Source organism: Procambarus clarkii, chromosome 82 (assembly GCF_040958095.1).
Source record: "Procambarus clarkii isolate CNS0578487 chromosome 82, FALCON_Pclarkii_2.0, whole genome shotgun sequence".
Taxonomy (NCBI): domain Eukaryota; kingdom Metazoa; phylum Arthropoda; class Malacostraca; order Decapoda; family Cambaridae; genus Procambarus; species Procambarus clarkii.
The window spans coordinates 16171581-16197744 of NC_091231.1; the positions used below are offsets into that span (position 1 = coordinate 16171581).

Consider the following 26164-nt stretch of genomic DNA (forward strand, 5'->3'; position numbering starts at 1 on the left):
ACTCCCAGAAGCAACGCAACTGGTAACTACAGGGCGCCCTGTAGTTACCAGTTGCGTTGCTTCTGGGAGTATGGGTTCGAGTCACTTCTGGGGTGTGAGTTTTCATTCGCATATAGTCCTGGGGACCATTCAGGCTTGTTCGCATTTGTGTTCCTCACGTGTGCCCCAAAGAATGAGGTGATTTGGTGAAATGCTATGCCCAAGATTACCATCCGAGTTGCCGTCGGGGAAGTGGCTCAAATAGCCTCGGCTATCACTTCCTTTTGACGGCCGTGATGGTCAAGCGGATTAAGGCGCCCTGTAGTTACCAGTTGCGTTGCTTCTGGGAGTATGGGTTCGAGTCACTTCTGGGGTGTGAGTTTTCATTCGCATATAGTCCTGGGGACCATTCAGGCTTGTTCGCATTTGTGTTCCTCACGTGTGCCCCAAAGAATGAGGTGATTTGGTGAAATGCTATGCCCAAGATTACCATCCGAGTTGCCGTCGGGGAAGTGGCTCAAATAGCCTCGGCTATCACTTCCTTTTGACGGCCGTGATGGTCAAGCGGATTAAGGCGCCCTGTAGTTACCAGTTGCGTTGCTTCTGGGAGTATGGGTTCGAGTCACTTCTGGGGTGTGAGTTTTCATTCGCATATAGTCCTGGGGACCATTCAGGCTTGTTCGCATATATATATATATATATATATATATATATATATATATATATATATATATATATATATATATATATATATATATATATATATATATATATATATATATATATATATATATATATATATATATGTCGTACCTAGTAGCCAGAACGCACTTCTCTGCCTGCTATGCAAGGCCCGATTTGCATAATAAGCCAAGTTTTCATGAATTAATTGTTTTTCGACTACCTAACCTAACCTAACTTTTTCGGCTACCTAACCTAACCTAACCTATAAAGATAGGTTAGGTTAGGTTAGATAGGGTTGGTTAGGTTCGGTCATATATCTACGTTAATTTTAACTCCAATAAAAAAAAATTGACCTCATACATAATGAAATGGGTAGCTTTATCATTTCATAAGAAAAAAATTAGAGAAATATATTAATTCAGGAAAACTTGGCTTATTAAGCAAATCGGGTCTTGCATAGTAGGCTGAGAAGTGCGTTCTGGCTACTAGGTACGACATATATATATATATATATATATATATATATATGTCGTACCTAATAGCCAGAACGCACTTCTCAGCCTACTATTCAAGGCCCGATTTGCCTAATAAGCCAAGTTTTCATGAATTAATGTTTTTTCGTCTACCTAACCTACCTAACCTAACCTAACCTAGCTTTTTTTGGCAACCTAACCTAACCTTACCTATAAATATAGGTTAGGTTAGGTTAGGTAGGGTTGGTTAGGTTCGGTCATATATCTACGTTAATTTTAACTCCAATAAAAAAAAATTGACCTCATACATAGAGAAAAGGGTTGCTTTATCATTTCATAAGAAAAAAATTATAGTAAATATATTAATTCAGGAAAACTTGGCTTATTAGGCAAATCGGGCCTTGAATAGTAGGCTGAGAAGTGAGTTCTGGCTACTAGGTACGACATATATATATATATATATATATATATATATATATATATATATATATATATATATATATATATATATATATATATATATATATATATTGGTATATTTTCTTGTAAATATAGTATGCAGTAGTAGTCTTTCTTGTAAACATATGTTGTTGAATATGACCGCAAAAGTAAGATTATTAATTCTAACACGAATTTTCTCAATATTTCTTATGTTTCTTTTTACTGTCGATGGTAATTGAAAAATGAATTCTCCAAAATTCATTTTTAATTCTAGTCTGACGCGACGCTTGAACGCGTTTCGTAATAACTTATTACATTTTCAAAGACTTTACACACGCAACTGTATCCTGAAAACACTAACAGTTTTACTTATGCCTAAACTAAACAGGTTGTCTTATATACTCGCACTTGGGTGAGGTGATATGTTGCAGCAGTTTTGGATGAGGTGAACAAACTTTTGACCAACACAAGACAAAACACGGAACAATGGGTATTAATTGGATAAATGAGAGAGAAGAATGGAAGTAACTGCAAAGGGCCTATTGGCCCATACTTCCTCTTGATGCTTCTATATTGGAGCGGAGTCTTGAAGTGGGTAGAATATAGTTGTGCATTAATTGGCTGTTGATTGCTGGTGTTGACTTCTTAATGTGTAGTGCCTCGCAGATGTCAAGCCGCCTGCTATCGCTGTATCTATCGATGATTTCTGTGTTGTTTGTTATGACTTCTATGGTGATGGTCTGGTTGTGGGAAGAGATTATATGTTCCTTAATGGAGCCCTGTTGCTTATGCGTTGTTAATCGCCTGGAAAGAGATGTTGTTATCTTGCCTATATACTGAGTTCTTTGGAGTTTACAGTCCCCAAGAGGGCATTTGAAGGCATAGACGACGTTGGTCTCTTTTAAAGCGTTCTGCTTTGTGTCTGGAGAGTTTCTCATGAGTAGGTTGGTCGTTTTTTTGGTTTTATAGTAAATCGTCAGTTGTATCTTCTGATTTTTGTCTGTAGGGATAACGTTCCTATTAACAATATCTTTCAGGACCCTTTCCTCCGTTTTATGAGCTGTGGAAAAGAAGTTCCTGTAAAATAGTCTAATAGTCTAATAATACAACTAACACAGGTGTTGTGTTAGTTGTGTCTTCAGAGGTTACATGGCGTTTCACTTTCCTTCTTATGATGTCTTCAACGAAACCATTGGAGAAGCCATTGTTGGCAAATCGGGCCTTGCATAGTAGGCCGAGAAGTGCATTCTGGCTACTTGGTACGAAATATGTGTGTGTGTGTATATATATATATATATATATATATATATATATATATATATATATATATATATATATATATATATATATATATATATATATATATATATATATAATTTTTAAAATTTTCCGATGGTTAGTTTTATTTACTGCTGTAAGTATGTCCATAACTTTAATACTTATACGAATAGGATTTGTATATTATTAATAAATTATTTCATAAAGGTAAATTAATTCATTCCTTTAGTGAATAAATGTTTATAATATAATATTCATGTTGGAGGCATTATATTCATAAGTGATTCATATTCATAGGTTAGAAAGCTGGTAAATCCAAGTTAACATATAAATTATTACAACCTAAAAAATACAGTTTTTACTATATTTTTGTGAGGTTATAAGATACTTCTCTCCCACCTGCTGCAGAAGGTGTGTGGGGCCTGGTGAACAACGCCGGCTTGCTATGCATGGGCCCCGTGGAGTGGACCTCCATGGAACACTTCAGGAAACTACCGGAGGTCAACCTCTTCGGCCTCATTGCCGCCACCAAGACCTTCCTACCACTTGTCCGTCGCGCCAGAGGTCAGTGGGTGTCAGTTATCTTCCAGAGCGAATGTCGAGAAAGGTCAGCTGTCAGGTCAGCTGTCAACGAAGGTGTTAGCTGTCAGGTCAGCTGTCAGCGAAGGTGTTAGCTGTCAGGTCAGCTGTCAGGTCAGCTGTCAACGAAGGTGTTAGCTGTCAGGTCAGCTGTCAGCGAAGGTGTTAGCTGTCAGGTCAGCTGTCAGCGAAGGTGTTAGCTGTCAGGTCAGCTGTCAGCGAAGGTGTTAGCTGTCAGGTCAGCTGTCAGCGAAGGTGTTAGCTGTCAGGTCAGCTGTTAGCGAAGGTGTTAGCTGTCAGGTCAGGAGGGAGAGAGAAGGGGGAGGGAGGTAGGGAGAGAGAGAGAGAGAGAGAGGGAGGGAGAGATGGAGGGAGGAGACACATAAAGTGAAAGAGAGAGAGAGAGAGAGCTGTGTGGTATTATAATTAATCTATTATCTTGAGGTGTTGGGTGGTATATTTAGTAATCTATGTGAGCTAGAAGAGAGAGCCGAGTCTCCCACCCTGAGGACTTCCAGTGTTCATTGGTAGTGTGGGTGACGTGATTCTAGTCATAACGGATACTGCCTTCTCTCTCTGACATGCGAATATAGGTAAAAGAGTGAGTGTCCCTTGTCTTCATAGAAACGTATCACAAGAGGAAAGTTATTATGATCAAATGTTTCAAAAATCATTTGAGCACCAACTATATGTAGTAACTGAGGTGATGTATCAGCAACAATAAAATCTTTCAAGTGCCAGGCACGATGAATGATGAGGACGGCTGTCATTTTCCAAGTGCAGAAACAATTCGCATCATTTACCTGTGATGGTGAGGTCTAACGCAAATTGAGAAGCATGAACAGAAACCCGTTACTTTCAAAAAAACGAAAATTATATATTTCGAGCTATGTGTAAGGCATGATAATTATCAAGAAAAATACCTAGGCCATTACGACTACACACCACCTAGAAGGGAGGAGGATAAATATTTAGGATTGGACAGAGAAAAGGATTGGTGCCCAACCACATGAATGGTAGGGGATCGAATACCAACCTGCAAGAAGAGATATCGTTGCTCTATCGACTGGTGCAAATAGCTGGGCATCAGACTTTGTGTATGTGTGTGTATTTACAATTTGTCTCTGCAGAATCGAGTTATTAGCTCTTTGACACCCCCCTTTCTAATCAACCTATTTTTCCTCTATTATATCTACTACATATATTTCTAACACATGCACAGACAAACACACATCCCCAGGAAGCAGCCTCTAGCAGCTGTCTAACTCCCAGGCTGCTAACCTAACTCTAACTCCTCTGTTCACCTGTTTACTGCAAGATGAACAGAGGCATCAGGGTGAAAGAAATTCTACCTATTTGTTTTCGTTTCGGCTAGGAATCGAACACGGGCCTTTAGGACTACGACCCCCCGAGATTTGTCCACTCAGCTGCAAGGTCCGATATGTATGTGTGTGTGTGTACTCACCTAGTTGTGCCGATGGGGGTTCAGCTCTGGCTCTTTGGTCCCGCCTTTCAACTGTCAAACAACTCGTGTACAGATTCCTGAGACTACTGGGTTCTGTCATGTCTACAATTAAAACTGGTTATGTAGTCTGCCTCCATCGCATCTCTGTCTAAAGCATTCCACTTGTTAACTACTCTGACACTGAAAAAGTTCTTTCTAACGTCCCTGTGGGTCGCTTGGGTACTCAGTTTCCACTTGTGTCCCCTTGTTCGTTTACCACCCGTGTTAAACAGTTTATCTTTATCTTCCCTGTCAATTCCACTGGGAACTTTGTAAGTAGTGATTATGTCTCTGCGAACTCTCCTGCCTTCCAGCGACGTGAGGGGCAATTCACTCAGCCGTTCATCGTATCTCATGTCTTTGACCTAAGATGCGAGGAACAACATACAAACTTCTTAGTTTTAGGACTAGCCTAGTAGCATACCGGAGCCGGTCGGCCGAGCGGACAGCACGCTGGACTTGTGATCCTGTGGTCCTGGGTTCGATCCCAGGCACCGGCGAGAAACATTGGGCAGAGTTTCTTTCACCCTATGCCCCTGTTACCTAGCAGTAAATAGGTACCTGGGTGTTAGTCAGCCGTCACGGGCTGCTTCCTGGGGGTGGAGGGCTGGTCGAGGACCGGGCCGCGGGGACACTAAAAAGCCCCGAAATCATCTCAAGATAACCTCAAGATATACCTCTGAACTTTCTCCAGCATCGTCTTGTGCATGATACGGTACATGGTCCATGCTGGAATTGAATACTCCAGGATTGGTCTTACATACGTGGTATATAAGGCTCTGAATCATTTCTTACACAGCTTCCTGAAGGCAGTCCAGATGTTAGCCAACCTTTCATACGCTCCTGATGGTATTCTTTTTATGTGGGCTTCAGGAGACAGGTTTGGTGTGATATCAACTCCTAGATCTTTTTCTCTCCTGTCTACATCTTCAGCTTGTGCACTAGCTCTTGTGTGGTACTGTGTCAAAGGCTTTCTGGCAATCCAAAAATATACAGTCTGCCCACCCCAGACTGTGTGTGTGTGTGTGTGTGTGTTCACATAGTTGTATTCACCTAATTGTGCTTGCGGGGGCTTAGCTCTGCTCTTTCGGCCCGTCTCTCAACTGTCAATCAACTGTTACTTACTACTAACAATTATTTTCACACACACACACCCCAGGAAGCAGCCTGTACCCGTTGTCTAATTCCCCAGTACCTATTTACTGCTAGGTAACAGGGGCATCAGGGGTTAAAGAAACTCTGCCCAATTTTTTTTCTCGACGGCGCCGGAAATCGAACCCGGGCCACAGGAGTTCGTGTCCAGCGTGCTATCCACACAGCCACCGGCTCCGCCGGCACCACCGGTGTGTGTGTGTGTGTGTGTGTGTGTGTGTGTGTGTGTGTGTGTGTGTGTGTGTGTGTGTGTGTGTGTGTGTGTGTGTGTGTGTGTGTGTGTTTGTGTGCGTGTGTGTGTGTGTGTGTGTGTGTGTATGTGTTTACTAGTTGTGTTTTTGCAGGGGTTGAGCTTTGCTCTTTCGGCCCGCCTCCCAACTGTCAATCAACTGTTTACTAACTACTTTTTTTTTTTTTTTTTTTCCACACCACACACACACACACACCCCAGGAAGCAGCCCGTGACAGCTGACTAACTCCCAGGTACCTATTTACTGCTAGGCTACAGGGGCACTTAGAGTGAAAGAAACTTTGCCCATTTGTTTCTGCCTCGTGCGGGAATCGAACCCGCGCCACAGAATTACGAGTCCTGCGCGCTATCCACCAGGCTACGAGGCCCCGGGTGTATGTGTGTGTGTGTGTGTGTGTGTGTGTGTGTGTGTGTGTGTACCTTAAACCATGAATCACAAAGATGAGATTTGTCTTGTTTACAGGTCGAGTTGTGAATGTATCTAGCATCGCTGGTCGCTTTGGTCAAGCATACATGAGTGCTTACTGCGCCACCAAGTATGCTGTAGAAGGATTCAGCGATGTCCTCAGGTGAGTGTACCGTGTAGAGGACCACTGCTCACTCTACTCTAAGGTACTGCAATATTTATATATGCAGCACCTGTTGAAGCCTTGTCTGGCGCCCACGTGTGCTGGCATATATTTATTGTCTTCTCTTACCACCCCCTTATATATGTAAGTATTTATTATATTTAAAATTTATTACAAAAAAAGGAGTTACATGTAAAGTACAAAGATGAATATCATAAGTTTTCGAGTTCCTCCAGCTCCTCAAATGGCAGACAGGAACCCTGAATGTAGTGTGAATTTTCCCATCTGTATCGCCACACTTAGGCCCTGAAAAGGACGCTGGAAGCTCTAGGGGTGTCTTGCTGTTTCAATTAGCCTAGCGAACAGTTTCTTCAGAAACTGACGGAATCAGCCCGTCCTCTAAAAATGGAGAGGTAAATGTAACAGCACGAATAAGTGCAATTATGTACTATTCATAGTAGTCAGGAATTGTACTTATTTTCACTTAGTATTAAATCGTAGTCATATATATTGTGAATATTTGAGTTCACCTGAAAAGCTGAATAGAAAACCACAACCTCACCTAACCGTCTTAGTGTTTGAAGATAATCATTTTAATTACAATTTCTTAATTACAATTAGTACTTAACGTATAGCTATATTGGTATTAAAGTTTTATATAACTAGTAAAGCAAAACTAGAATGTATAAAAAAATTGTAAAGTAACTCAGGATATTTTCCAATTTTGTATAAAATCTTTATTGTTTAATAAAATTGAAAAATAAATTCTTAATATTTAAAAGTTGTGCCTAGCAGGTCGAACTTGAAAACCTCCTCCTAAAATTCTGATTGGCTTTATAGAAAACGAGGAGAATAAATGGGAAGGTAAATGTAACAGCTCCATAGGTGCAATTATGTACTATTAATGACAATAAGGAAATGTACTTATTACACTTAATATTAAGTCGTATTGTTAATTCGGAGGATGAGTTGGGATCTTACACCAGGCGCCAGGTTTATTGAGAACCAATGGGGACAAAACTGTAGTGGTGATCCAGTTGTCCAGGTCCAGTTTGTACCTACAGATCTTGGCTGATTCCATTTGAGAGGCAGTGCCACCCAGATGTGCAACACTAAAAGTTATTGTAGGTGTTAACCAGGGTTGATACATACCTGCAGTGCCACACCAACGGCTTGCCATTCATCCTGGGGTTCACTGTGATAACATATGGGCGACACAAAAGAGCAGCAGAGTTATGGGGCGCTTTCTCAGTTGGGCAGAAAGTTGTATATATATATATATATATATATATATATATATATATATATATATATATATATATATATATATATATATATATATATATATATATATATGTCGTACCTAATAGCCAGAACGCACTTCTAAACTTACTATGCAAGGCTCGATTTGCCTAATAAGCCAAGTTTTACTGAATTAATATATTTTCTCTATTTTTTTTCTTATGAAATGATAAAGCTACCCATTTCATTATGTATGAGGTCAATTTTTTTTATTGGAGTTAAAATTAACGTAGATATATGACCGAACCTAACCAACCCTACCTAACCTAACCTAACCTATCTCTATAGGTTAGGTTAGGTAGTCGAAAAAGTTAGGTTAGGTTAGGTTAGGTAGGTTAGGTAGTCGAAAAAACATTAATTCAGTAAAATGTCGCTTATTAGGCAAATCGGGCCTTGCATAGTAGGCTGAGAAGTGCGTTCTGGTTACTAGGTACGACATTATATATATATATATATATATATATATATATATATATATATATATATATATATATATATATATATATATATATATATATATATATTATTAAATATGACCGAAAAAGTAACATTAATAATTCTAACACGAATTTTCTCAATCTTTCGTACATTTCTTTTCACTGTTGGAGGTAAATCAAAAATCAATTCTCCAAAATTCATTTTTATTTCTAGTCTGACGCGACACGAGCGCGTTTCGTAAAACTTATTACATTTTCAAAGACTTTAGTTTACAAATACACAACTGAATAGAACTTACGCATCTCCGTTTTTATATCTACATTTGAGAGAGGTGGATGGGGTGAGGTGGCATTAATAGGGTATTAATTTCATCAACACAAGACAGAACAAGAGGTGGTATTAATAGGGTATTAATTTCATCAACACAAGACAGAACACGAAACAATGGGTATTGAATAGAAGTGATTGTAGAAAGCCTATTGGTCCATATTTCTTGATGCTTCTATATTGGAGCGGAGTCTTGAGGTGGGTAGAATATAGTTGTGCATTAATTGGCTGTTGATTGCTGGTGTTGACTTCTTGATGTGTAGTGCCTCGCAAACGTCAAGCCGCCTGCTATCGCTGTATCTATCGACAGTGATAGCAGGCGTTGATAGATACAGCGATAGCAGGCGGCTTGACGTTTGCGAGGCACTACACATCAAGAAGTCAACACCAGCAATCAACAGCCAATTAATGCACAACTATATTCTACCCACCTCAAGACTCCGCTCCAATATAGAAGCATCAAGAAATATGGACCAATAGGCTTTCTACAATCACTTCTATTCAATACCCATTGTTTCGTGTTCTGTCTTGTGTTGATGAAATTAATACCCTATTAATACCACCTCTTGTTCTGTCTTGTGTTGATGAAATTAATACCCTATTAATGCCACCTCACCCCATCCACCTCTCTCAAATGTAGATATAAAAACGGAGATGCGTAAGTTCTATTCAGTTGTGTATTTGTAAACTAAAGTCTTTGAAAATGTAATAAGTTTTACGAAACGCGCTCGTGTCGCGTCATTCTAGAAATAAGAATGAATTTTGGAGAATTGATTTTTGATTTACCTCCAACAGTGAAAATAAATGTACGAAAGATTGAGAAAATTCGTGTTAGAATTATTAATCTTACTTTTTCGGTCATATTTAATAATATATGTCTACAGGAAAGACTGCTACCAAAATATACTAATATATATATATATATATATATATATATATATATATATATATATATATATATATATATATATGAATTCGAAATGACCCGGCCAGGATTCGAACTCATGCCGTCCAGGATCCCCAATAAACGTTCACAACACCGTGATCACCGCACTGATGATCGTCTTTGTATACCACATACGTCAGACCAATCCTGGAGTATGCAGCTCCAGCATGGAGTCCATATCTAGTCAAGCATAAGTCTAAACTGGAGAAGGTTCAAATGTTTGCCAAGAGACTAGTACCCCGAGCTGAGAGATATGAGCTATGAGGAGAGACTACGGGAATTAGTCCTCACGTCGCTGGAAGACGGGGCCACTTTATCGAACAGTGATACAATTTACTGTCATAACTGTATTTGTTATGTCCGTAGCTAAAAATCCTCAGGGAGTCTGATTTCTTTTTCATCACTCGTCTTCTGTCTGGTCTGTTGTTGTGTTCACTGTAATAAGAGTGATGGTGAGGGTGTTCATCTCCCTCTATGGGATGTGCTCACGGTAGATGACACAATATTGTAAGTTTGTCTCCCTGTAAGGGAGTATGTTTAGAACAGATGCCCGCAGTGATATTTACTAATGGTGTTTTCTTTACCTTCCGCCAGACAAGAGATGAGTGGGTTCGGTGTCAAGGTGTGCATTGTAGAGCCTGGCAACTTCGCTGCTGGTAATGTATTGTGTGTTGAGTCTATCCGTACATGTGTTGCGGGATTGTACTGAAAGTCTAATCTCCCGATTTGAATTTTTTTAAGGGGATAATAGAAGTGCATATCACTCCATGTGTAAGGGAGGCATGGATGACTTCTCGTCCGTTCTTACTGAGTACATGTATCTGAATTTTGTAATATACCTAATAGGGGAAAATTTTCATCCATTATCAACTCCACTGGGAGTTCTCCTCTTAGTGGGAGAATGATTGCTAGAAGGCACCCTAAATCTAACGGATAATTTTAAGTAGGTAATTTGTAGCAACATTTGAAAAACATTAACAGATACATTGTAAGAAGATATTAACAGAATTAATAGGTTCATTGTAGTAAAATTAGAGGATTGTCAACAGGTACCTTGTAGCATAATTTGAGGATTATTAATAGGAACATTGTAGTAAAATTTTCATTCGACATAATAACCATGTTATAGGTTGATAGCAGTGATTACAATGATGAAGTTGTATGGATTATGCATATATATATATATATATATATATATATATATATATATATATATATATATATATATATATATATATATATATATATATATATATATATATATATATATATATATATATATATATATACCACCAGAGGTGGTACCCCTTCTAGGTATATATATATATATATATATATATATATATATATATATATATATATATATATATATATATATGTATATATATTGGTGGAGTGGTTAGCACAAGATACAAAGGGAGTTTGAAGCAACAGCTAGGAAACTATGTGGATGAAATTAGGTACTTTTTGGTTTTACCTTTGAATTAGGCATAGGTTGGACTACTCCTTAAATCGTTATATAGTGAGTTCCATAGACTAGGTTTCTTTATTTGCATAGAGTTTACACAAATTTCGTTGGACTCTGGGGATATCAATATTTAATGGTATCTAAATATAGATATATTTATTTCTGGTGTTGTGATTATGGGTTTCATTACATCTCTCAAGGAAGAATTTCAAATAAGGATTTACATTTAGGAACAAAGTTTTGTACATGTAAATGGCAGAAGAGAATATGTGGAGTGAGTTTATGTTTAGCATGTTTTGGGATTTAAACAGAGGGGCTGTGTGAGGGTTGATAACAGAGTTCGTTATTGTTCTAATAGCATATTTTTACTGGGTGATGATGAGCTTGAAAGTTGCAGTGGTTGAACTCCGTGCACAGATACCGTATGTTAGGCAGAGATAGATTAGCGCGTAGTATAATGAGAGATCAGAGTTTGGAACATAATACCTGATTATAGAAAGTATTCAGATCGGTTTTGAGACTTTTTGGTTATATGTTGTATGTGGGTGCTGAAGTTGAGTCTCTTGGCAATGTTTAGGCCAAGGAACTTTCCATTATTTATATAGCAGATGTTACCACTGTCTATCTGAAACTGAGTTTCATATGATGATTTGCTTCCAAATAAGATATGGTAGGTCTTTTGTATGTTTAGTGTGAGTTTGTTGGTTAACATCCGTGAGTGATCTTTTTCTAATTCGTTATTTAAAACATTAGAGTGTGTGGGTTGGAGTCTGAGTAGATGAAGGTAGTATCGTCAGCAAATATTATAGGTTCAAGAATAATAAAGACATTAGGCAGATCATTGATGTATATAAGAAATAAGAGAGGTCCTTGGATGCTGTCCTGTGGCACTCCTACGGTTAATGGTAGAGTGGGGGGAGGTTATATTATTGATGGCTACATATTGGTGTCTGTGACTAAGATAGGATCGAATAAGGTTCAGGGCAAGGCCTCGGATTCCATAATGGGGAAGTTTATGTAAGAGCTAGTAATGGTTTAATGTCTCAAAGGCCTTTCTTAGGTAAATAAAGAACCAAATTAGGAACTCATTTATGTCAAGGTCTATGTAGATTATATCAAGTATACTAATAATTGCATCGTTGGAAGTCTTTTGGAAACGGAAGCCAAATTGACTAGGATTTAATATGTTGAATTTAACGAGATAGGAGTAGAGCTGTTTGTAAATAATTTGTTCAAATATTTTTGATAATATATGTAGATTAGATATCGCTGTGTAAGTTTTTGTCTGCCGCATCGTGTCCTATTTGAACTGGCGTTACTCGTGTGTTTTATAAAGATGTCAGGGAAAGTTTGACACTAGACATTTGTTGAATAGCAGAGCTATAGGTGGTACAAGGGCTAGGGAAGCACTCTTGTATACCATTGATGGTATTTCACTAATGTTCCCAGCTTTGGTTTTTAATGAGTGAATGGTGGACATAGCATCTGTCGGGCTGACTGGTAAAAGGAGAAGAGAGTTTGGATAGCTACCTTTAAGATATGTAGTAACATGTGTCTGGGTCTGTGGGATTTTTCTGGCACGGTTTATACCAACTGATGAAAAGAAGGTATTAAATTCAGTTGCCATTTCTAAATCTGTTGGAGTTGTGTAACCATCTTTAGAGAGTTTTATCTGCTTCTTATGTTTTTGCTGTTTAGATCCTAGGATGTTAGAGATAACTATCCATGTGCTTTTCATGTTTCCTATTGTTTCTTTGAATTTACTCACATAATATGACAGTTTCGCTCTTCTTATTATACGGGTATGCATTGATGAGTATCTATTAACTATTTCACTTATAACTAAGCCACGCCAAAGTTTTTTTCTTGTTGATTGCTTTGAGTATGCCACTTGTGAGCCAGGGGTTGGTTAATCTTTTGGCAGTTACTTGCTTGGTGAGGTGAGAACAGTGTGCATTGTAGAGGCTTAGCGCTTTGAAAAGGAAGATCTTGGCTAATGAATTTATATCCTGTGTATTATTGAATTCAGATTATCAGTTTATAATTTTAAAGTGCATTTGTGAGATTGTCTTTTTCTGCTTCACTGTATATCCTGAAGATACTTTTCTTGGTACAGTATTTGAAAATGTTATGTACATATTTGCTATGAAGAAGGAAGGATAGTGGTCAGAAGTTCTGTCAGTGATTATACCAGATGCAAGGGGGAGCTGTTGTGTTATCCAATAAGTGATCCAAGATAGTAGTGGATGTTTGAGGGATTCAGGTGGACTTGGTGATTGTGGGTGTTAGTATATAGGAGTTCATGCTGTTTTGGGAATATTCGACTGGAGAGCTATTTTGTTGAGACAGGTCAATATTGAGGTCAACTCATAGAATGATTTGATTTTAGTTGAGTTGATGTTTATGATAAGATTCCTCAGGTTATTTGAAAATGCATTTGTATTAGTATTGGGAAATCTGAAGATAACTCCAACAGTCACGTAGGATTTAAGGGATTTATTCGAGAATTGAGTAAAGTTATATTCACAGTAGTTGTGTACATCACTGATGACACTAGTGCATATGAAAGTATTTTGGAGATATATAGCTGTACCACCTTGTTTATTATTTGGCCTACCGTTTTGAATAGCTTTATAGCCGGCTAAGTTGTAAAGTTGGGTATGGTCTCTATTAAAATAATGAACGATAGTTAGTTCCTAGTTCTTTGAGTAGTGCATTTACTTCATAAAAATGTTTATCAAGTGGTCTGACCTTTTGCTTGAAAACTGAAAGGCTTTATCAATAAAACAAACATACACTTAAAAATATGTTTGTACTATAACGTGTAGCTGACGTTCAGAGCTAACTTACTTGTTAGATACACTTTGGGAGTCTTAATCTCGTCTTTTGTCGCCAGTCATGAAGCGAATTGACCCATACTAGGTATGGGCCTTTTTATGACCATCCAAACTCACTCACACACATGCCTACTCTACACTTGGAACAATCAAGCGATGCCATGTCTGTTACCTGGTATATTGCTCCACTAACAAACAACCCCATTTCCAAAAAAAGTAATATTTATCCAGGTCTTTCCTAAATCAATTTCTATACAATAATTCAGCAATTCACGAAAAATACCCAAAATTGAATTACATGTGGTTGGGTTGGAGTTGGGCTCATGACCATGTTTATTCATTTTCCTAATATTTAGCCAAATTATCTAATAACCTCTGGTGGGTTATTAAGGCCTCCAGAACATACTGAGAAACCATCAAATATAATTCAGGTTTGTAAGTTAGCCCGGAACAGTCTAAACTCTCTGTGTATATATAGCGAGCAGGGAAACTCCTCTAGGTGTACATATCCCCTTGTCTCGGTGTACATATCCCCTTGTCTCGGTGTACATATCCCCTTGTCTCGGTGTACATATCCCCTTGTCTCGGTGTACATATCCCCTTGTCTCGGTGTACATATCCCCTTGTCTCGGTGTACATATCCCCTTGTCTCGGTGTACATATCCCCTTGTCAGACAACAGACAGTACTTGAGTGTTCACGGTGTAGAGTGTAACAGACAGTACCTGAGTGTTCTCGGTGTAGAGTGTAACAGACAGTACTCGAGTGTTCTCGGTGTAGAGTGTAACAGACAGTACTTGAGTGTTCTCGGTGTAGAGTGTAACAGACAGTACTCGAGTGTTCTCGGTGTAGAGTGTAACAGACAGTACTTGAGTGTTCTCGGTGTAGAGTGTAACAGACAGTACTCGAGTGTTCTCGGTGTAGAGTGTAACAGACAATACTTGAGTGTTCTCGGTGTAGAGTGTAACAGACAGTACTCGAGTGTTCTCGGTGTAGAGTGTAACAGACAGTACTTGAGTGTTCTCGGTGTAGAGTGTAACAGACAGTACTCGAGTGTTCTCGGTGTAGAGTGTAACAGACAGTACTTGAGTGTTCACGGTGTTCTCGGTGTAGAGTGTAACAGACAGTACTTGAGTGTTCTCGGTGTAGAGTGTAACAGACAGTACTTGAGTGTTCACGGTGTTCTCGGTGTAGAGTGTAACAGACAGGACTTGAGTGTTCTCGGTGTAGAGTGTAACAGACAGTACTCGAGTGTTCTCGGTGTAGAGTGTAACAGACAGTACTTGAGTGATCACGGTGTAGAGTGTAACAGACAGTACTCGAGTGTTCTCGGTGTTCTCGGTGTAGAGTGTAACAGACAGTACTCGAGTGTTCTCGGTGTAGAGTGTAACAGACAATACTTGAGTGTTCTCGGTGTAGAGTGTAACAGACAGTACTCGAGTGTTCTCGGTGTAGAGTGTAACAGACAGTACTTGAGTGTTCACGGTGTTCTCGGTGTAGAGTGTAACAGACAGGACTTGAGTGTTCTCGGTGTAGAGTGTAACAGACAGTACTCGAGTGTTCTCGGTGTAGAGTGTAACAGACAGTACTTGAGTGATCACGGTGTAGAGTGTAACAGACAGTACTCGAGTGTTCTCGGTGTTCTCGGTGTAGAGTGTAACAGACAATACTCGAGTGTTCACGGTGTAGAGTGTAACAGACAGTACTCGAGTGTTCACGGTGTAGTGTAACAGACAGTACTTGACAGGTACGTTGCTGTTTGGACCGGACCTGGCAGGACCGGAGAGGGTGAAGGCCTTGCTGGCAACTGTCAGTGATGACGTCAAAAAGGATTATGGCGAAGATTACCACAAACGTCTCGAAGGTTTCGTAAAAAATATCTACAAGGGTACAGTGAGTAGACACATCATGAAAGTTATGCTTATATATGGTCCCAGTGATGCTGGAGTAAGCCATTCGCCCCGCACATCGCGAGTACTTGGGACTGGGGTTCGTATCACGGGCGGGAAGGTTTGACTAGGTGTCAATCCTTAACTGTACACCTCTGTTCATCCAGCAGACAATTGGTACCCGGTTGCTTAAAGATTTGGCAGGTCGCATTTCAAGAAAATTTAAGATAGAAGACCTACCCAGAATGCTAGGCGTTCTAGTTGCTTTAAAAGAATGCAACAACTCATATATATATATATATATATATATATATATATATATATATATATATATATATATATATATATATATATATATATATATATATATATATATATATATATATATATATATATATATATATATATATATATATATATATATATATATATATATATATACAATCTTTGGACAACACCCACCAGTGGGACTCGAACCCAGAAAGCACAACTACCTTCCAGTAGCTGCCATAACTAGTACGCTTTAACCCACTACACCATCAGACCCTACAAAAGAAGTAGAGACTTCTAGATATATATACATCTCAAATATCTCCACTTCCCGAGGGCACCAGATAAGTGTGAGGTTAGTCTGCGTTTTTCATCAAGCCACTGTCAATGTGAGAGAACTCGTGTCCATGCTATAAGCCTATACTTGCATAAACCACAAGTGAAGATTAACAATCTTTGGACAACACCCACCAGTGGGACTCGAACCCAGAAAGCACAATAGAAAACACAATGCTTTCTGGGTTCGAGTCCCACTGGTGGGTGTTGTCCAAAGATTGTTAATCTTCACTTGTGGTTTATGCAAGTATAGGCTTATAGCATGGACACGAGTTCTCTCACATTGACAGTGGCTTGATGAAAAACGCAGACTAACCTCACACTTATCTGGTGCCCTCGGGAAGTGGAGATATTTGAGATGTATATATATCTCGAAGTCTCTACTTCTTTTGTAGGGTCTGATGGTGTAGTGGGTTAAAGCGTACTAGTTATGGCAGCTACTGAAAGGTAGTTGTGCTTTCTGGGTTCGAGTCCCACTGGTGGGTGTTGTCCAAAGATTGTTAATCTTCACTTGTGGTTTATGCAAGTATAGGCATATATATGTATATATATATATATATATATATATATATATATATATATATATATATATATATATATATATATATATATATATATATATATATATATATATATATATGTCGTACCTTGTAGCCAGAACGCACTTCTCTGCCTACTATGCAAGGGCTGATTTGCCTAATAAGCCAATTTTTCATGTATTCATTGTTTTTCGAATACCTAACCTACCTAACCTAACCTAACTTTTTCAGCTACCTAACCTAACCTATAAAGATATGTTGGGTTAGGTTAGGTAGGGTTGGTTAGGTTCGGTCATATATCTACGTTATTTTTAACTCTAATAAAAAAAAATTGACCTCATACATAATGAAATGGGTAGCTTTATCATTTCATAAGAAAAAATTTAGAGAAAATATATTAATTCAGGAAAACTTGGCTTATTAGGCAAATTGGGCCTTGCATAGTAGGCCGAGAAGTGCGTTCTGGCTACTAGGTACGACATATATATATATATAACTCACACCCCAGAAGTGACTCGAACCCATACTGCCAGGAGCACTCTGCTGGTGTACAGGATCCCTTAACCGCTCGACCAACATGAGTTTTCAGTTGCATATAGTCCTAGGAACCATTCAGGCTTGTTCGCATTTGTGTTCCTCACGTGTGCCCCAAAGAATGAGGTGATTTGATAAAATACCATGCCCAAGATTATCAACCAAGTGCCGGCGGGGGGATGGAAATAGCCTCGGCTACCATCCTCTTTTGTCCGGTCGTGTTGGTCGAGCGGTTAAGGGATCCTGTACGCCAGCAGAGTGCTCCTGGCAGTATGGGTTCGAGTCACTTCTGGGGTGTGAGTTTTCAGTTGCATATAGTCCTGGGGACCATTCAGGCTTGTTCATATATATATATATATATATATATATATATATATATATATATATATATATATATATATATATATATATATATATATGCGAACAAGCCTGAATGGTCCCCAGGACTATATGCGAATGAAAACTCACACCCCAGAAGTGACTCGAACCCATACTCCCAGAAGCAACGCAACTGGTAACTACAGGGCGCCTTAATCCGCTTGACCATCACGGCCGTCAAAAGGAAGTGATAGCCGAGGCTATTTGAGCCACTTCCCCGACGGCAACTAGTCGGGGAAGTGGCTCAAATAGCCTCGGCTATCACTTCCTTTTGACGGCCGTGATGGTCAAGCGGATTAAGGCGCCCTGTAGTTACCAGTTGCGTTGCTTCTGGGAGTATGGGTTCGAGTCACTTCTGGGGTGTGAGTTTTCATTCGCATATAGTCCTGGGGACCATTCAGGCTTGTTCGCATTTGTGTTCCTCACGTGTGCCCCAAAGAATGAGGTGATTTGGTGAAATGCTATGCCCAAGATTACCATCCGAGTTGCCGTCGGGGAAGTGGCTCAAATAGCCTCGGCTATCACTTCCTTTTGACGGCCGTGATGGTCAAGCGGATTAAGGCGCTCTGTAGTTACCAGTTGCGTTGCTTCTGGGAGTATGGGTTCGAGTCACTTCTGGGGTGTGAGTTTTCATTCATATATATATATATATATATATATATATATATATATATATATATATATATATATATATATATATATATATATATATATATATATTAGTATATTTTGGTAGCAGTCTTTCCTGTAGACATATATTATTAAATATGACCGAAAAAGTAAGATTAATAATTCTAACACGAATTTTCTCAATCTTTCGTACATTTCTTTTCACTGTTGGAGGTAAATCGAAAATCAATTCTCCAAAATTCATTTTTATTTCTAGTCTGACGCGACACGAGCGCGTTTCGTAAAACTTATTACATTTTCAAAGACTTTAGTTTACAAATACACAACTGAATAGAACTTACGCATCTCCGATTTTATATCTACATTTGAGTGAGGTGGATGGGGTGAGGTGGCATTAATAGGGTATTAATTTCATCAACACAAGACAGAACAAGAGGTGGCATTAATAGGGTATTAATTTCATCAACACAAGACAGAACAAGAGGTGGCATTAATAGGGTATTAATTTCATCAACACAAGACAGAACAAGAGGTGGCATTAATAGGGTATTAATTTCATCAACACAAGACAGAACAAGAGGTGGCATTAATAGGGTATTAATTTCATCAACACAAGACAGAACACGAAACAATGGGTATTGAATAGAAGTGTTTGTAGAAAGCCTATTGGTCCATATTTCTTGATGCTTCCATATTGGAGCGGAGTCTTGAGGTGGGTAGAATATAATTGTGCATTAATTGGCTGTTGATTGCTGGTGTTGACTTCTTGATGTGTAGTGCCTCGCAAACGTCAAGCCGCCTGCTATCGCTGTATCTATCGATGATTTCTGTGTTGTTTACTAGGATTTCTCTGGCGATGGTTTGGTTGTGGGAAGAGATTATATGTTCCTTAATGGAGCCCTGTTGCTTGTGCATCGTTAAACGCCTAGAAAGAGATGTTGTTGTCTTGCCTATATACTGGGTTTTTTGGAGCTTACAGTCCCCAAGAGGGCATTTGAAGGCATAGACGACGTTAGTCTCTTTTAAAGCGTTCTGTTTTGTGTCTGGAGAGTTTCTCATGAGTAGGCTGGCCGTTTTTCTGGTTTTATAGTAAATCGTCAGTTGTATCCTCTGATTTTTGTCTGTAGGGATAACGTTTCTATTAACAATATCTTTCAGGACCCTTTCCTCCGTTTTATGAGATGTGGAAAAGAATTTCCTGTAAAATAGTCTAATAGGGGGTATAGGTGTTGTGTTAGTTGTCTCTTCAGAGGTTGCATGGCGTTTCACTTTCCTTCTTATGATGTCTTCGATGAAACCATTGGAGAAGCCGTTGTTGACTAGGACCTGCCTTACCCTACAGAGTTCTTCAGAGTTGAAGAACTCTGTAGGGTAAGGCAGGTTTTGTTTTGTTGTTCCATTGTCTGTGGAGATATAAAGATTGTCTGGTTTGCCGACTCTAGAACACGCCACATATAATTGTCTCTATGAGAAGCATTCTGTGTCTAGATATAAACTGCACAATCCTAGAGATTGGCCCCGAGCTTTGTTGATGGTGATTGCAAACGCCAATCGAATTGGAAATTACAATATATTAAATTGAAATACCATATCAGTTAGAATCATAGAAATGCGAGGAATGAGGACATTTTCACCTTTCAAAGGTCCTGTCAAGATTATTGCTTCTATGGCGTTGCTGAATAATTTTTTTACTGCAAGGCGCATGGCGTTCCAAAGCTTTAGCTGGTTGATATTTCGCAACATGATAATTGGCACGCAGATTTTCAATTGCCGTACGTGTGATGGTATCCCAGGCAGATCGAGTGAATTAAAAAATTCTGTTGGATAACTAACCGCTTCATCTGCTTCCTCAACAGTGTCGACGGACTTGTATCAAGGAATTACAAATAAAATTTGTCTGAAATCTCCTGCAAGCAATATTAATGCTTTCCCAAATGGTCTGATGTTTCCATGCAAATCTTGCAATGATCGATGAAGAGCTTCAAGCGATTTTTTGTGGGCCATTGTGCATTCATCCCAAACGATAAGTTTACATTTCTGCAATACTTTTCCCATGCTGGATGCTTTGGAAATGTTGCTTGTGGGAGTTTAAATGAATTGCTTGTTCAATGGCAATTTCAAAGCCGAAGTAGCAGTTCTTCCACCTGGTAACAATGCCGCAGCTATTCCAGATGATGCAAGAGCTAAGGTTATGCCATTTTGGGATCGAAATGCTGCCAGAATCAATCTAATTAGGAAGGATTTACAGTTTCTTTTGGCGTGTCTAAGAAGATTTCTCCAAACCTGTTATTGACAGTTTGAATTATTTGATTGTAAATGCCTTTTCACTCAAGAGTTAGCTTAGGAATATTTGATTGCACATACAACAACAGATCACTCATGTTGTAATTTTGTTCATGATGCAATTCTTCTTCGAACAAAGCAGCAGCAAAGCAGCAGATCAATTCGGTGATGGCATTTCCAATTGATTTAGAACTTTGTTCGCGAATTTCTAAGCACAAATCTTCAATCATTATTAATGCTTTGTTGTAGATTTCTACTGTGAAATCCATGTTCATATTTGAATTTTCCTTCATATTCGACGGATAATATCTTCAGCCATGTGCGACTTATATTCTTCCCATAACACTGTTGGAGATGAAGGAGAGCCGGTGGTCAATATGATTGCAAACAATGCACGAATTTGATTTGGATGTGACGTGTTGGACGCGTCATTAATGCATACATCTCAGTGTCGGTCCATCTCCAATAAATTCCAACCTTGACATGCACTACGGAAAGTGGCATGTGTTACGCCGTTGATAAATCTCAATGTCTGGAAAGACGTTGGACCGAGCATATTTTACAACAGCATGCGAAGAAAGAAGCATTCATCTTGATTGGGATGCACGGTGTACAGTCTGCCTATCGTAGTTTATTTGAATATGCCAGGTTGTCCGTCGACTCGCTCTCCTCATTAGCATCGTTCAAATGATTTTCTACTGGCATTCCATGTGTAATACGTAGGCACTTCCGAATACAGCAGTGTTATCGCAAACGCGTCATTTTGACATAACCTGAAGAAAGCAGTTAACATTGTAGCCGGTGGATTCATAGCTGTTTGTTGTACATTTGCAGCTGTGAAATAAACGTGTTGTCCATTATCTTGTTTTCAAAACAAAAACATAAAAAACTAACGAAATATTTCAATTCAAGCTCAGATCAATCGACACAGCTCAACTTCACCACCAATCGCACTGAAAAATAAGAAGAACAGTTAAAAAACGAAATAAAAAAACAATGAAAAACAAACAAATAAGCTATACCCACGAAATGTATGTTAAATAACACAGTTCAATTCCAACACAACGTCACAAAAAAAAAAAATTATATCAAAATGAAAATAGATCAAAATCTATGAAAATTCAATTTATCAATGCAGTCAGAAACATTTAAATGGAATCGTAACATATTTTCTACATCATGTGTTGTAGCTGTACCCGGCCACAGCAGCTCTTTTTCCAGTCTTCCAGTCCCCGCCACCCATTTCTCGCTTCCCTGTCCCCTCGTCCTCCCAACTATTTCTCACTCCTTCGTCCCTTTTTCCTCCCCCATTATCCCCCACTCCAGCATCCCCTCGTCCTTCTAACCATTCCCCATTAACCTGTTCCCTTGTCCTCCCCACCATTCCTCATCCCCCTCGTCCCCACTATCCCCAACTCCCCTATCCCCCTCGTCCCCCCACACCATTACCCTCCTCCCCTGTCCCCTCTTCCTCCCCACCATCCCCTACTCCCGTCACCTCGTCCTTCCCACCATTCCCCACTCTCTCGTCTGAGGATGAAATGATCTGATGTTCCCATCAGAAAATTGGGAAGATCAAATGATCTGGGGCTAGATTCACGAAAAACGTACACAAACACTTACGAACCTGTACATCTTTTCTCAATCTTTGGCGGCTTTGTTTGCAATTATAAAAAAGTTAATGAGTTCCGAAGCACCAGGAGGCTGTTTATAACAATAACAACAGCTAATTGGCAAATTTTCATGCTTGTAAACTGTTTAATAAATGTAACCAAAGCCATCAAAGATTGAGGAACGATGTACACGTTGTGTAACTGCTTCCTGAATCTGGCCCTAGATGTTCCCATCACTGAACTATAAGATGCCACCCCTGTTCAAAAAACTAAATGGAAAAAAAAAGAAAAAAAAAATATAAACTATACTCACGAAATGAACGGTATGGTAAACAACACAGCTCAATTCCAACACAATGTCACATAAAATAATTCACTAAAAAATAAAATAAATCGATATCTACGAAAAAAAATTAATTTATCAATGCAATCAGAAACATTGAAATGAAATTCGTGACATAATTAGTATATAGTGCATGTTCCTATTTTGTGTAACAGATGGCGCTGTTTTTCAAAAATGCATGTTTTTACCTGTCACAGGGGTGGCATCTAAATAGAAGATATATAAAAAGACGCGCCTGTTTGAATGCAACGTTGTGTCAAAATTTCAAGGCAATTGCTGAAGAACTTTTGGAGATTACTGTATGTGTTGCTCTTACAGCCAACAGATGGCACTGTTTTTCAAAAAACATGTTTTTTCCTGTCACAGGTGAGGCATGTATGTTGGTGTCTTTTATTGGTGCGGAGTCTTGAAGTGGGTAGAATATAGTTGTGCATTAATTGGCTGTTGATTGCTGGTGTTGACTTCTTAATGTGTAGTGCCTCGCAGATATCAAGCCGTCTGCTATCGCTGTATCTATCGATGATTTCCATAATTAATGCACAATTAATGCACAGCAATTGCACAGCCAATTAATGCACAACTATATTCTACCCACTTCAAGACTCCGCACCAATATAGAAGCATCAAGAAATATGGGCCAATAGGCCCTTTGCAGTTACTTCCATTCTTCCCTTTAACTTACAAAATATTATACCCATTGTTTCGTGTTCTGTCTTGTGTTGAAAATTTGTTTTCACCTCATCCAAAACTGTTGTAACATCACCTCTCCCAAATGCAGGTATAAAATCGAAGCTGTTTAAACTCTGTTCAGTTATAGTTGTGTGTGTGTGTAAACTAAAGTCTTTGAAAATGTAATAAGTTTTACAAAACGCGTTCAAGTGTCGCGTCAGACTAGAAATAAAAATGAATTTTTGGAGAATTGATTTTTCAGTTACCATCAACAGTGAAAAGAAATATAAGAAAGATTGAGAAAATTCGTATTAGAATTATTAATCTTACTTTTTCGGTCATATTTAATAATATATGTCTACAGGAAAGACTGCTATCAAAATATACTAATATATATATATATATATATATATATATATATATATATATATATATATATATATATATAATGTACCACAAAACACCATACTTCCCTTTTTGGCCAGAGCCCTTGACCCCTTAGTAGCAATTTACTACTCAACTGATTCTGAGTCAGTAAGATGGCATAAGTCAACGCTAAACAGCAAAACATTTTAGTCTTTATATTAGTTCAGAATCAAATATACGTATAGTGTAAATACTCCAAGAAGCCGATCACACATCTCGGTGTTCCAGTTATATACAATTCTTGACCCTGACCAATCATGTTTTGGCATACATTGCCTTACCAACGATAGCTGAGTAACATTAATATGAAGTAATGAGCAGTAGTTCAATAACGGTGTCAGGGCAACAATGTTATGTGGTGTTAAGCATTAACGACTGTAAATTTATTTTCACAGGCTAAGGATATCAGTCCTGTGATTAACGCGTTCACAGAGGCGCTGACGCAGACCTTCCCGCAGGACCGCTACTGCCCCATGAGCGCCCAAACCTACATGGCAGTTTTCGTCAACACTCACTTCCCAGCCTGGGTCTACGACACGCTCTTCGGTGGCTAAATCGTTGTTGATTCTGCAAGAGCCATATTTGATCATGAAGAATCGCATTTGATCCTAAAGAAAACATAACTGATCTAACAGAGGTGAAGATAATTCACTTTGTAGTTCAATACTCCTGTGCATATGAGGAGTCACAATAACGTGGCTGAAATAAGTTGACCAAACCACACACTGGAAAGTGAAGAGACGACGACGTTTCGGTCAGTCCTAAACTGTTCTGAAGTCGATTGTGATCACAATCGACTTCAGAATGGTCCAGGACAGACCGAAACGTCGCCGTCTCTTCACTTTCTAGTGTGTGGATTTGGTCTTCAATATTCCTCTTACACTTCACAAATGCAGTTTGCCAAATCAAACACAAGATGGTTGAAAATCAATAAATCAGACGATTCAGCAGATTAATGAGAGATTGTGTTTTATTTGTACCTGCTTTATAAGTAAATTACATAGGTATATTGCTTACAACTGAACTTAGAACTTCAGAAAAATGAATGTGTCCTGAGTATCGGCCAGTTTTTAAGAATTTTATCACCGCTCTTCGGTAAAAATATCCTTTGGGTGTAGACAGTCTCAGACCACGAGGGAAGAATTGAAACAGAATTTTTTCCTGATTTAAAGTTAATCAGTTTTGACGTTTGTTCTTTGTTTACAAAGGCACCGGTTGATGATATTCTTGATTATCTTGCACGTGAACTAATGTATCATGTTTTACCTCTTTCTGCTAATATTGTTGTCAATCTTGTTAAGTTGTGCATTAAAGAATGTAAATTTACCTTTAATAATGAGTATTATTTACAGACTTTTGGAATGACAATGGGAAATCCTTTATCGCCATTGTTTTCAAGCTTTTACATGGAATTCTTCGAAAAGAAATTTGTTTCAAAAATTACCCCTGGAATCATTCCATAGTTTAGATATTTGGTGATATTTTATGTATATGCCTACAAATATAAACACTGACGAATTTGTAACCAAAATTAATGATCAAGTCACCTCATTAAAATTTACTATGGAGACTGAAATTGGTAAATGTTTGCCATTTCTAGATCCCACCAAACATTTTCGCGTGTTAAAAACGTCCTAAAAACGACATTTCATTGTTTTGGGCACGTTTTAAATTACTTCTAAAATACGTATTTTGAGAATTTGTAAAGACGACTTTAAAACGTGAGGTCAAAATGCGTTAATAAAACGTATTTTAAATGTCATGATATAACGTTTTGGGGCAAAGGTTTAATTTATTAGGTATAATTATCTTTATTGCATTTAGAAAGATAGAGACAGAGAGAAGAGAGAGAGCAGAAAGAGAGAGAAAAAGGAGAGAGGAGAGAGAAAGACAGAAGGAGAAGAGAGGGAGAAACAGAGAGAGAGAGAGAAGATGAAAGAAAGAAAGAAGCAGAAAAGGTGAGAAGAAGAGTGAGAGTGAAGAAGAGAAGGAAAGAGAAGAAGAAAAGAGAGATATAAGGAGAGAGAG

General features: G+C 38.6%; 1 protein-coding gene across 5 annotated transcripts in view; it reads left to right on the forward strand.

Annotated features, from left to right (window-relative positions):
* The window catches only part of LOC123764442 (D-beta-hydroxybutyrate dehydrogenase, mitochondrial), a 66019-nt gene extending 40922 nt beyond the window's left edge, over positions 1–25097 (forward strand). For all 5 annotated transcript variants that reach the window (XM_069316131.1, XM_069316134.1, XM_069316133.1 and 2 more), the window contains exons 5-9: positions 3264–3419; positions 6804–6909; positions 10517–10578; positions 15974–16119; positions 24532–25097. In XM_069316131.1, the coding sequence (XP_069172232.1) occupies positions 3264–3419; positions 6804–6909; positions 10517–10578; positions 15974–16119; positions 24532–24690 (629 nt within the window). In that variant the 3' untranslated portion in view covers positions 24691–25097. The remainder of the gene's footprint in view (positions 1–3263; positions 3420–6803; positions 6910–10516; positions 10579–15973; positions 16120–24531) is intronic.
* The last annotated feature ends 1067 nt before the right edge of the window (positions 25098–26164 follow it).